The sequence below is a fragment of the Parasteatoda tepidariorum genome, chromosome 11 (assembly GCF_982258835.1).
Source record: "Parasteatoda tepidariorum strain Cologne lab strain chromosome 11, Ptep-v5.0, whole genome shotgun sequence".
Classification (NCBI taxonomy): domain Eukaryota; kingdom Metazoa; phylum Arthropoda; class Arachnida; order Araneae; family Theridiidae; genus Parasteatoda; species Parasteatoda tepidariorum.
The window spans coordinates 94,564,488-94,578,973 of NC_141765.1; the positions used below are offsets into that span (position 1 = coordinate 94,564,488).

The window sequence follows — 14,486 nt, forward strand, 5'->3', positions numbered from 1 at the left end:
ACTATAATTTGAAAAGGAAACCTAAATTAAAGAAAATCTAAATTAAAGTTCTAAAACAATTATTAGTATATTAATGAAGAAATAATAAACGTAAAATGGAAAAGAATAAGAATTTTAAAATGTTAAAATTTTATTAAATAGTTGGTAAAATAGTTCTGCGATACACTTCCGGAAATTTCTTTTAAGATTAGGATGATATAGGGTTAACCAACAAATGAAGGAGCATTTCATAGATATTTCTTAGAAATAAGATTTTAAACGTTTTAATTTAGATTGATTGGTAAGAGTAGCTTACTACCTAACAATAGGAAGTCCTTTAACAATGCATTTAGTTATCTAGTCTTTGAGTCTTCTCTGGAAAAAGTTTTGAATTTGTTAGTATCTATTCAACGCCTTGTTTCTTTGACAAAATTATAAGGTCAGTGTTTGTTGTTATCCGTTTAAACTACAATTAATTGCATATAATAATGCTTTTTCTTTTCATTGTGAAAAAAAGAATTCAAAATATGGTCATTGAAGTTACGTTTTATTTATTTTAAGCATCATAACATAAGCAAGTACTGAGATTAGGGGGTGTTTATTAACTGGATTACAGAACGATGAAAAACCAATGTATAAACAAGTGTTCCTTTACTGGGATTTTTTCAAGTTAATGAAAATAAAAGAAAAATTTTAATTTTCTTGTACCTTTTGTCATATTATAAATCAAAATTATGTTAAAAATAAAAAAAAAAACAACTTCTAACCAGTGAAGGAACAGGCATGTTCCTTCACTGAGAATAGATTTCCCAGTGAATGAATAGTATATGTGAAATATGATTTTACTTGGATAATTAGTAGTTCAGCGACATAGAGGACTCCTAAAATTCAGTTAAATGTTGTATGAATAGTTCCTAAAACTATTTCATTTAAATATGCAAATTTGATTGCTAAATTTATTTAAAGAATTATAATAATAATTAATTTATTATTTATCTTTATAAATGTAGTGATTAGCTATTACATCATACCTTAGACTCCTTAATAACCTATGTTTATTAACTAAATATAACAACTAAATATAATAATAAAAGCTTGAATGCAATCTTTGCAGGATTTTGTGCCAATAATTAGCTAAATTATTATCCTATTGCCGTCTTTAATGTCCTAACGGGAACTGGTAGGAAAAATCCATTTAAAGACAATTATCTAGGTGAAAAATGGGTGAAGTTTTTTTAAGGTGACATCCACCGATAACTCAGTGCAATGCGAAGATAATTTCAAAAGGCAAAACTTCCCTTAGAGAATAATATTCGAAATACTGGTTTTAAGAACTTCAGAGAATCTTTAGGAGGGAAGTAGCCCTGGCATCCTTTTATAAAGTGATTGCTTAAAAATTATAAGGATTTATATTCTAAAGTACCTAGGAAAGAAAAAGTACCTCCCTTGGTAGTTTTTCCTTACAGAAGAATTCGTAGAGATATTACAGAATCAGTCCCTGCTACATATTTCATTGGAAAAAGCTATTCATGAAATGAAACGATGACCGCAGCAACATTTTACAAATATATTGCAAATGTTTCTACCCATGGCTAATTAAAAATGCAATCAAATTCCTAATTTTGCTTCTTCTGGATAGGTATAAATCTCATATCAATTTGAAACTGAGCAAGTTTTGTTCCTCAAAACAAATTTTCTGGTTTAGTTTTCTACGTAATTCTTGGAAATCTCGTTAGATCTTGAAAACAAAAGAATTGTAAAACAATATGTCTAGAAAATTTTGCATCCATTTTTAAATAAGATTTGAGGCATCAACTGATGAAGTTAAAATGCTTTTATGAAATGCGATATTTTTTCATTCGATGTAGAAAACGTTGACTGTAACAAATGCATGCAAAACAGACACCAAGAGTTAATGAGCAAGACAACTTATCAACAAAACACATGCTTCGAGAGTAACGATGCGCTATTTCTTCAGAAGCTTGAGAAGGAAATCTCACAAGTTATGTTGCAGATTTTTAAAGGAACATTGACAGAAAAGTTTAATCTCCCAAATATCCAATAGCCTGCGCTTTTCTCAATATTGAAGAATTTATTTCAAAAAGAACAATTGTATAATCAAATTTTGGCTCTGAAGCTGAGACAACTAACATTAATAATGAAAGTATCTTGAAAACCGATTTTGAGATAAGTCCTCTTGAGGCATTGTTAGTTGCAAAAACGATTGGTTTCATAAGTAACTACTAGATATAAGTCAATGAGAGGAGGGTTTTACTCAAACTTCGAAACTCCTTTTTCTCATTTATTATCCAGTGAGGAATTCTGGAAATGGAACTGGAAAATCAAACGAAATTTCGAAGATACATTTACATTGGCCAAAAATTTGGAAAAAAGAGGAAGGTTAAATCAAAAGAAAAGAAATAAATTACTCATGACGAAGAGAAAAAAAATACTTAAAAAGATTTTAAAAAAAGCTTAAAAAATATGAGGAAAAGATTAAACAAAAAAATGATCGAATTATAATAATAATAAAAACATCATCAGATTACACAATGATAAACATTCACAATTTAGAACGGACTATTAAACTGTGAGAAAAAAATGAAAAACATTTTTTAAAATTATGTATTCAAACATATTTTACTTTCCATTCCATGACTGAAAAAAAAGTAAAATTTTCCACATTAACTATGGTTATATGTCGTAATTCCAAGAAAAATCTTGTTTTTAGACATTTGTGTGGCCTATGGATTCCTAACGAGCATCAAACATTATCAAAATTAAGTGTTCATTCTCTGGAAAATTTAGTGTTTATTCAGTGGTTAGAGCTGTTCCTTCACTTGGTCATCTTACTACTTATTATTTAAACCACCAAAAGCTTAAAACAATATTATGTAAGTTATCTAACTTTTTTTACATAATTTGCATTTAATAACAAATATATGTCGAAACCATCATTTAGCTAAAATTACAAATTTTGAAATTTTTATGAATTTTTTTAAAGGCAAGCTAAGCTTAAGCGTTCCTTCATTGTTTAGTTTACCCTATAAGATGTTGAGAAATTTGCGATGTTGTGAGAGATGCTTAAAAATGTTATTTTTATTAATATTTATAAAATATATATTCAAGAAATTTGATAAATATATTATTCCAAATCTATGCATACGTATGTATATTATTGAAATTGTATCAGTTATTGAAAAACAAAATAAAAAAAAATAAAAAATAATCACATTAAATAAGCACAATCTGGTGTATTCTATCAGAAGCACGCTTTTTTAAAACTAGACATTTGTTGAATAAAGTGTTTTTTATTCAAAATTCTTTACTAAATTGCAAATAAATTATTAAATGACTAAAAAAGAAACATCGTATTTTATAGTGTGAAAGAAATAAAAATAAAAAGATTAGCAAACGATTATTAGCGAAAAAAATATGAATGAAATTTTACGCTACGCGCGCGAAGTCAAGTTCCTCCCAAGTATATCACATTTTAATATTAATCGCCCCAATTAGTTATTTCTTTATTGTCGCCAAATTATTTTTTTAAAAATAATTAATTTTAATTTTTCTCAGCTTCTAATAAATAAAAACAGTTGAAACTTTAGATTTTTCAATTGAAAAATATGTAGATTAATATGGTATAAAAATATTCATACCATATAATTCAATATTTTTTCATCCTCACTTTAATTAAATAATAAAAAATAATAAATAATTATTAAAAATTATTTTTTGCATGAAATTATCTTTGGGTAAATGAGTTTTATGAGTGGGTGCAATTTCTTTTGAATTGCTTCATTAGTTTTGAAAATATGACTGAAAACGCAAAAAGCGAAATTAACATTAAGGGGTACGAACTTTGAATCGCTCTCCTGACCAAACTATGGGGACCACATTTCCCAGATTGCGGCTACCCCCTATATTTTGAAGATAAGAAATCCAAATATGCAAAAAAAAATGCATGTTTATTCAGAGAAAGTACGTTTTTGTGTCTGATTTCGTAACTTAATTAATAGTTCGCACTAATTAATTAGCATATTTGAGGTCACCCCCAGGAACCATTAAGATTGACACTTAGTTCGTGAAAATCCGATCATTAGAACGAAAGTTATTCAGGGTGATTCGTTTTTTTTTTTTTGCGGACTGTACATATGCTACGGTAAAGAATTAAATTTTTCTAAAAGTCTAAAAATTATTTTTGCATTCTTTCTTATTATGCACCTTAATAATTAATTTTTAAACGTTTTTGAAAGTTGAATTATTTGTTTAAAAAATACATTCTGATTCCAGAATATATTCACGCCATATTAACTATATATATATATATATATATTTGGTTATCGCATATATGGTCACACCGCTTATATGGTCATAATATTTTGGACCCATGAGCTGACCATATAACCGATACTGACTGTATATATATATAGATATATTTGGCTTTTCTGCTAACAAGTTTTGGCTTTATATCTTTGCGAATTTTTGTTTTTATGTGTCATATTAGATCTTATGGCAAAAAAGCAACGCAAAAAACCCCCCTCTAAACTAGATTTAAGCTCATGATATTTTTATATGTGCCATAAAGAAATAAAGAAGTTACAACTTGAACTAAAATGAGCAACTTATTGTGGGGGAGAATAATTCTGTTGGTTTCTTACAGGTAGTCTAGGCTGATGTTGTTGACGAGGTGACTTTACACTGATAATTACGATGATGACGATACCCATTGCCATTCCTAACATAACTATCTGACCAATCAAGTTTGCAGTCATCATGGCGATTTCGTCGATCATCTCTCTAAAATTAACTCATTGTCATAAAACTAAAAACTTGAAACTAAGTTTAAAATTCATTACAAATGGTAGAAAACACAATAGACTCTTAATAGACATAGTGAATTTCGATTACTATCATGTCTATATCATTTCAATATATATATATAAGCTGCAATCTTTTTATGTTCTTTCTTTTCAGTAAATCCTTTTTTTAACTTATTATTCAAAACGGAACACTTTCTCACATCATTTTGTCTTTTAATCTATTTTTGGTTCAAGTATGCATTAATTAAAAGTAAGGCATTTTTCCCTTTGCTCGTTGTGGGAATCGTGCAACCCATTGAAGATTTCCCTTATTCCCTAAAACGAGACATTTTACGGTTTTCTTTGCAAAATTTTCACTAACTTTTATGGAGCAGCATGACTAGTTTGTGTCACTCTCTCTCTATTCGATCACCACATAACGATTAAATAAAATTAATTTCCTCTTTTTAGAGCCCTGTGCCTGTTTGTTCTGCTCACACGACTATCACCATATATATATATATATATATATATATATATATATTAATAAACAAAATGTTTTTGCATTGATTAGAATAAAATTACAATTTCTGACAAAGAACTCTCTTCTTGATTATATTAGCCACCATAAAAGCAATTTATGCAGAATTTAAAATGTATTCAATATTGCGTTTTTTAAATTAAAAATCACCGTATTTGATTATGTAAAAAAGAATATTTTTAATTCAAAATTATAATTAATTAAATTGAAAAAAAGCTATCAGGTGTATGTTTTAGATTTAAAATTAACTGATTTATAAAATTATATTTAGAAAGACTAAAAAAATTTATATTACTAACGTGAAATACTGATTATTAAATTTTATTGAATCTTATTATTATTATTGCACTGAGCTGAGTTATGTTTTTAATAAAACGATTACAAAAATTTCAATAGTTTTGAAATGCTAATACAATACGCATTGAATATTTATGTCAGAAGTAAAATATTATATAGACGCTACATTCATAATAGAAATCTCAGATTATTGAACTTTTTTTATTTTAAACGTTTTTAAATCAATCATTAAGGGATTAAGTTTTATAGAATGATAAATCTGAATTAATGTAAGAATTCTTACTGTATTTGCTAAATGTAAAAATAGTAAAAACACTTCACTCTTTTTCTTAAAATCTTGCCTTTAAATATTATTGAGTTTTTTTCACAAAAGTACGATAAAAAGTAAAGTACATTAAAATGCTTAAAAAATGTCATGCAATTAGTAGATGATCCCTCAAGGTTAAGAATCTCAATTAATTCTTATCCTTATTAAATTTAATGAATAAAAAGGAGATGGAAATTTTGAGGAGTTATCTACACCAGTGTATAGTAAAGAGGAAAATGAACCGAAAAATATCAGAACAATTCATGAGTAATATATTAGTAAATACAAAATGTTTGCAAGGTGTTTTATTTTCTTGTCAATTTTAAAACTTTGGTGATTTTTTAAAAATTCTATACTTTTTGTGAAATTTCATAATTTTTATAGCAGTTTCAAAAAGTAATATTGTTAAAAAATTCTGGAAAATTCACAAATACTATTTCATTCAATACACAACTTTTGAGTGCTAATTTGTTTTCATATGACAATTGTTGAAGATTTTAAAAATTTACAAAAACTTGGTGTATTTGAAGAATTTTAAAATTTTTAGGCTTTTGCGGGGATTGAAGATGATGCATAAAGTTATCTGAAAAGATTCAAGTGTGATATACTATTCAATATTCAAATCTTGGGGAATGGGTGCTTTTTAATTATCGAAAAAATATTCCGTTCCACCCTAATCCACAAGCATTTCATCAAGCACATAAAATTATTGGCTCTTTCATACGATACGTCAAAATTGATTGCGGTTGAATGAATTGTGAAAATGTTGAAATTAACAATATGAAAACCATGTTTTTGCGTAATTCGTGGCAAAAAATCTTCATGGTAAACATAAGAATCTCATTTTAGAAAAGGAGAAATTAAGCACTTTTTAAAAACGCTATGCACCCTTAAAGGTTCATGTGGTCTTTAAAAGAATACAAATTGATGAATAAATTATGGTCTAGGAATAAGCGACTTCATGATTTTAATTTCGGCAAAGCAAATTCCATTCCAGAATATTTAATTCAATTGTGCTGTATCTTTCTCAAATAAATAAATTTATGCTTTACTGTTTTTAAAACAGACACATAATTGAACATAAAAAAAATAAAAATATTGAGTTTACAATTAAGTTCCTGCCCTTCGTCACATGATGGCACTACTGGAAAGTTATGTAGAAATTGACTGATATTAAACGTCTTATTGTAAGTTTGTTCATCTGTTAACAACATAACCTTAAAGTTTTGGTGATTCCGTATTTGCATTACGTAATTGTTTTCGTGCAAAAATGTGCCAAATAAGCATCATTTGCGGGGACTTTTGATTTACTTCTTTAATTTGAAGAAATCTGCAGCTTAGGCTCATCAATTGCTTGGAGAAGCATATGGTGAGGCTGCTTTAAGTGCGAGAAGTTATCGTAAGTGGTTTCAAAAGTTTAAAAATGGCGAATTCGATGTAGAAGACAAAAAACACAGTGGAATGCCGAAATTGAACGAAGACAAGGCCGTGGAAGAATTATTGGAAGAAGATTCATCCCGAACGCAAAAAGAACTTGCTCTTACATTACAAGTGACTCAGCAAGTATTTTTACATCGTTTAAAATCGCTGGAAATGATCCAAAAACAAGGAAGTTGGTTCCATACAATCTGAAACCAAGCGGCATTAAACGTCGATTTTGCGTGAAAATTGATTTTGTTTGGAAACACTTCAATGGGAAGTTGCACTCCCCACGCCGTATTCGCCAGACCTCGCCTTTTCAGATTATCACCTATTCTAGTCGATGGCAGATGGTCTGTTTGAGCAGAAGTTTACATCATTTGAAGAAATCAAGGAAATGGGTTGATAATTGGATATCCTCAAAAGATGAAGAGTTCTTCCAACGTGGTATCCGAATTCTCCCGGAAAGATGGGAAAAAGCAGTGTCTAGTAATGGAGAATACTTTGAATAAAAGATAATGTACTTTTTTTTCAGAATAAACTGCTAATTTTTTATAGAAAACAGCAGAAACTTATTTGTACACCCCAATAAACTAAACGTCAAATATGAGTTTTAAGAACAAATTTGAACAAAAACTGCAAAAAAAAAAGAAATAGAAGATATTAGTTGTGAAAGAAAAATTACTAAGTGAGAATAATGTATCCATCAAAAGGTAAATAAAAATATCAAACCTTTCCATTACGATGATTAGAGGCTCTCTGCATTTGCCTCAAAGTATCAGAATAGTCTTCCATTTGAGGTGACAACCCATTTGTTGAATGGATTTGTTGTCTATCATCAATAGCTGAATCTGGAGGTGTCTTGTTGTAAATCTTGTTACGTGACAAATGTTTAGAATATTGGTCTCTAAAAAAGATTATGTTAGACTTTACTACACATTCAACAGCATGGAAATTAAATTTCTTTCAAATAAATAATACATTGCATTTACAATGAGTCCCACATAAATTTGTAAGTGCTTTTTTTCTTGAAATTTTTTTTTATTTAGCCATTTTTAAAATAAAGGTTATTTAAATAGCCAACATTGGAGAAATAAAAATTACGGATATTTTACTAACCGACCCAATTTTGGGTTTACGATTACTGATGTTCCACTCTAGCCTTGTAATTTTGAACCCCATTCAGAAAACAAGGGAACTCCTGGATCAAGTATTGGGAGAAATTTGATTTTTTGATGGAACTAATCCGCATTTGATTTACAAAGAGTGGAAAACCACGAAAACCTCCCACACTTAGCTTGACGACAAGGGAACTCTAACCCCGATACGTTTACCATTGAGGATATTCTAACGTCAGCACTGTGGTCGGTGCAAGCCCGATGCGAAATTCGTATGTACCAGTCATCGGTCGCTGGGATTCGAACCTGGGTTCACTTCATTAGAAGACAAACATACTATCCCCCAAGCCATCATGGTTCGACACTCAACATCAACATTAACACTCAACATCAGTACTGGCAATAGCACCAACTGTTGAGGAATAAGAATAATTCTGAATAATCTGAGAAACTGAATATTTTATCACCAATTTTTTTTAAAATTTCCTGAACAAATGCGTAGAATTTTGAGAATATACAGGATAAACAGGATATGATCATAAAATACAAGAGTCTTCGTTAAAAACAGGAGACTTGGTAGATATGAAATACCGTAAATGCTGAATGAATAAGTCAAATTTCAAGTTGTCAAGTAATTTTGCTATTATATTAAGCAATGAAATAAAGATTTAGCAATTCTAAATATTTGTTAAACTGTCTAACATTTAAGGAAAATTTAATCTTTTTTACCCTCTAACATTAAAGATGCATACTATTGTAATGTTTCATTAATTTTCAAAATTTGTCAGTACACATATGAAATTATAGTGCAGAATTAACTCAAAAATATGAATTTTTTTTAAAAAATAAATTCTGAATTCCTTATGTATTTGCAGGGTGCTTTTTCAAAATCACGGGCATCTCCAGTTTTGACGGGCTCTAATCTTGCTAAATATATTAATTATATTTTGTTAGACATGTGCCTTTTAAAACAAAACTAAAAATAATAAAACAAATATGAAAAATAATATTTTATATTGCCTTAGCCTAAATATAATTCCCACTAGCAATTTTAATCTGAAGTTCTACATTTCTGCTAATTGCTTTTTCTTCTTCTTAGAATAGGAAAGAGCATTTTTTTCTAAATGAAAGGTGGACAACATAAGGGGTAAGGAGGGTGCATGTACCTTTAAATAAGGGCAGGTAGGGAGGGCTAACCATCTAAAAACTCTTAGGGGAAACACTATCATTTGCTATTATGATAATAGAAAAAACCTGTTTTAGCTGGATATATTTCTGGGTGATCCTTGATCTCACAAAATATTTTTGATCACTCAAAATAAAAACAAAAAAATAATTTTTTTTTTTAAATTTCTGAGGAATTCAAAACGCTTTCTTGAAGTCAAAGACTTTTCTTGAAGAACAGAAACATTTCAGCAAAGCATAAAATCAAATGAAGAACCAAAGATATCAACCCTGTTTCAAGTAAAGGCTTTTTGAAGTAAATGTATGTGATACAAAATGTTCGTATAGTTATTAGTTTGATTAACATTTTAAAAATATTTGGTTCTTGATTCTTAATATTAAGGAATTTTCATGTCACTATTCGAGTTTGTGGTATCAAGATTTGACTTTATTTATCCATAAAATATATGCTAATTCAAAATGTATCAAACAAACAATTTAAACGAAACATACATTTCTAATTTAACAATTCAGCAAACAGCTGTGATAAATAAATTACCCTTCAACACTAAACCTAACTACTAACAAAAAAACTTTAGTATACTTTTAATTTATTAAAACATTGATGTAAAAGGTATTAACTTCATTATTTATTAATAATTTAAATTCCCTAATAAATAATGGGCTGAGTAAATATGTCCATAATGACTGGTACAATAATTTAAGATAGCTTTCTTCGAAAATAAACAAAAACCAAGAAAAAATTTTGGCAAAGTTTTTTTGAAGCTATGGTATACAAATATTTATATGAATTAATTATTTAAAATAAATATTAATTTGGTCTCAGATAGTGTAAAAAAATGCCTATAATAATAAACTATTCACACAATTTAAAAATATTAATAAGAGATTATATTTACGTTTTAGATAAAAGAATTATCTTAAACAGTAGTTAGAAGTAGCGCGTTACAAGTAGTGAAACTACTGTAATCGCTACTTTTTTCGTAGTTTGTAGTGTGCTACTTTTTTTTTTTAGAAAAAGGGAGTGTATGGAGATACAAAAAAAAAACAGTAGTTTGTAGCAATTCCTGCCAACTACTTTTTATCGCCAGTTGAGAAAAGAAGTACGGTTCTAACGCATTTCATTTTTCGAATTTGATGGGTGCAAATCTTCAGTCAGTGGATGCCATGAAAATGACCCTGTGGCTGCAACTGAGCTTTAATAGATATTACGTATTTAAAATCACGTATAACTAACATTTAAAATGGAAATTACGTAAAATAGATAATCACTTTGGCCATACTTTCACATATGAATACACACGTGTGAAACACTGATGTTATTTCAAAGAAACGGAACATATTTTCGATGTACTTAATTTTTAAGAGGAAATAAAAGAGCATTAGACAATTGAAAAGATGCAATTATTTGATAACTTCGAGTTTCTTAAATATTTACTACCGAAATAGGTATAAAAAGGTATAGGTATAAAGGTTAAATGAATAAATTGTAAAAAAAAAATATTTTCGTAAAACAAACTCTTGTAAACACAAATATCTCTTAATTATTCCCTTATACTTAATGTAAGTCAATTTGTTATTCAAAACCATTTTGAGCATAGGCAGGGGTGATTGTGAGCCCAAGTCAAAATTCCGGAAAATTTCTTGAGTTAAAAAAAAAAAAAAAAACAGTTTAAATTGAAAAATTAGAAAAAAATTTAAGCAAGTTTTTTTTCCCTTTTTCTCAATATTTCTTGGTTTACTTAAAATATATTTAAAATTTTACACATATCTATACCATTTACATATACCTATGATGACCTGGAGAAGTAATTAAAATTTACAAATATGTCTTTCTTTCTTGAGTTAATGATTATAACAACTATTTACTGATAAAAAATGAATATTAATCATGAATATAAGCTTATAAAGTATCTGGCTCTCCCTTACAAACAAATAACTTGTGTTTTTAAGTTCCACCTTTGAAAATTTGATTTTCGGAAACTTCTGCGATCAATGATTTTTTGAAACGTCTGGACCTTCGATCTCCGGAAACTTCCGGATCACTGCTAGCGAAAAATCCGGAAATCCGGATTTTTTCCGGAGCACAATCAGCCCTGGCATAGGTGTAAATTGAGTTCTCCAGCAAGATTCGTCTCCTCAAGAGGGCACCATACCGAGGAAGAAAATTTCCCTTGCAAATTCTCCTTCCGCTTCATTACTAGTCTAAAATTTAAAGTGTAGAAAAAGTGAGTTCAGACAAACCTAGAGAAAGCCACGAAGTTTCAAATACTGAAATGAAAATCCTGAAATATACAAATGAAACTAAATGATGAGACGATGACTTAGGATTATGCAGCGGTTAAGTTCTCTTTTAATAATTCGCTTGCATTTTAATGTTTCGAAGTATTTTTTCCCGCAATTGAAAGTTCATAACTTAATCAAGATTTATCAGAACTCACTTTTTCTGCACTTTAAATGAAGGAGAAAGGGAATTTTCGATGAAACTTTTCGTCCATGGTATGGTATACTCTTAAAGTAGAAGTAGTTACTATAATTTCAAAGTAGTTTGTAGTCACTGCATTTAAAAAAAAAGTAGTTGCGGTTACAGTATTTTGTAATAAACTACAAAAATAATGTAGTTTTTACCACCACTAATCTTAAATATAATATTTCACTTAATTAGCTTTAATATCGAATCAATTTATCTAAAAGATAATTTTTCAATGTAACTTTTTACGCTAATAATTATGAGAACTTCTGAGTCTTAAAATGCTGAATATAACAATATTTTTATGATTTTTTATCAAAATACCTGAGAGTTAAGAAGACGTACCGAAAGCTTTCTGAAGTCACAGATGCCTGCTGTCCGGAATCAAGGAGTTTTTGGCACTGAGTAGACCACTGACGAGGCTGTTGCCACACAATCATACAAGAACTCATCGGACTTCTTCTAAAACCTAGAAATGTGCGAACATTTTGCTGCAATTTTAAACATATTTCTTTAAAAAACATTTACTTCATTCCAACTATTATTTTTCTTTGCAAAATATTTTAACAATTAAGTATTGAAAAATTTGTATTTTAAAAATTTAATATTAAAAATAAACTTGGAACTATCATGGTTTAGCCTTTCAAATAGAAATTGTGTGCAGAAATGTCATTTACGTTTTTTGAATTATATAGATTGAAATAATTCTTTAAATTGCTCTTTTGCGAAAGTTATTATTAATTATTATTTTTTAGAACTGAACGGGTACTGAGCATTGAAATAGGAGGGCCTTCACATTCCTTTTTGTACATTATAAACATATCCTCCTGTTATTAGGGAATTTCTGTATTTTCAGGAAATATTTTTCTTTCCTAATAGTAGCAAAAATTTTGTATTATTAAGTTAAATACAAGGAATTGGACAAAATAATGGAAACACTTTGATGCTAACTCAATTTTTGATATTGCTCAAAAAATATTTTAAGAATCAGTTTATAAATTTAGAACTGATTGTGCGATTTCTCATACATATAAATGAAGTTAACATTTTTTGAGTTTTGTGGGACTGACAATAAATTGAAAACTAAACTCAATAGCGTGACAGCCTATAGAGGGCCATGGCCTAATGTGCCCATCTCAGTATTCCAGACCTTGGGCTCTGGGGTGCAGGAGCAGATGTTCTGATTAGGTTGTCAGCCGAATGCAGAATATCCCAGTGTTTAGTTCCCAAGCATGCTTAGTACTCATTTTATCGGCTGAAGGGATGGAAGGCTGAGTCGGTCTTGCTCGGCCCAAGGATCAAACCCAGGACCTGTGGCACAAGAGTGCAAAGCAGTCACCGAGCGTCTGACAATGAATTACGAAACGAAATTTTTTTTTTTGAACATCCTATAGCACGCTAAAAATGTAGTAATAAATTTGTCCACCTCTACATATGAACGACTTTAACAGATATATGTAATGTGCAAAAAAAATACAACCTGAATAACTTTTGCTCTAATGATCGGATTTTCATGAACTAAGTATTAATTTCATTGGTTTTTCAGTAAAAGTTCCATAGGAATCTAAATGGGTGACTTCAACTTCGCTAATTAAGTAGTGCTAACTGTTAATTAGTCCTAACTATTAATTAGTCCTTACTATTAGTTAAGTTGCTAAATCAAACACTCAAACGTAATGTCTCGGAATGAACATGGATTTTTTACTCCTAAAGTCTGGGAAGGTAGCTGCAATCTAGAAATTGGGGTCCTTATAGTATACTACAATATACTATAATATACTTACTACATACTATTTTTCAATTTATAGTTATTTTTATTTAGAACATAAAGTCTTTCAAGTTTTTATCACAATTTAAATAATAGCTAACTAAACAATTCCTAATAGATTAAGATCAATATATAGAATATAGTAATGTTGCATAAAAAGAATAAGCAGCATCAGTTAGTCAGTATTCTTTCGTAATAGCTATCATATTTGATTAAGATTTTTAAAACAGTTCAAGAATTTCTTAGTCAAATAATATAAAAGAAGGATTTCAATAATATTAAAGAAAAAAAGAAATGAAAAGAAAAAAATTGTAAATTACTAAATGATCTTCAAATTCCCCATTCAAAAATTCCATGATATGATTACTGTATTGATAGTAGGGTAATTCTCACAAAATATGACAATTGACAGTCTTTTGCTCCTACTATGATACTGCTAATACTACACTGCGAAAAGATTTAAAAAAAAAATTAATAAATAACATTGGTGTTAGCATTTTAAATCACTTTGCATTAACATTGACTGTTCTGTATATTTAAAAAATTTAATTGAATTTCAAAATGTCATTTTCTTGACATGTCACAAACAATATTTCCAAA

At 28.8% G+C, this 14,486-nt stretch overlaps 1 protein-coding gene across 1 annotated transcript in view; it reads right to left on the bottom strand.

Moving 5' to 3' along the window:
* Positions 1–4,544: 4,544 nt before the first annotated feature.
* Positions 4,545–14,486, bottom strand: part of LOC147801909 (uncharacterized) — a 39,677-nt gene continuing 29,735 nt past the window's right edge. Inside the window, exons 5-6 of the mRNA XM_087154534.1 lie at positions 8,078–8,252; positions 4,545–4,779 (exon numbers count right to left, since the gene is read on the bottom strand). Of these exons, the coding sequence (XP_087010660.1) occupies positions 4,648–4,779; positions 8,078–8,252 (307 nt within the window). The 3' untranslated portion in view covers positions 4,545–4,647. The remainder of the gene's footprint in view (positions 4,780–8,077; positions 8,253–14,486) is intronic.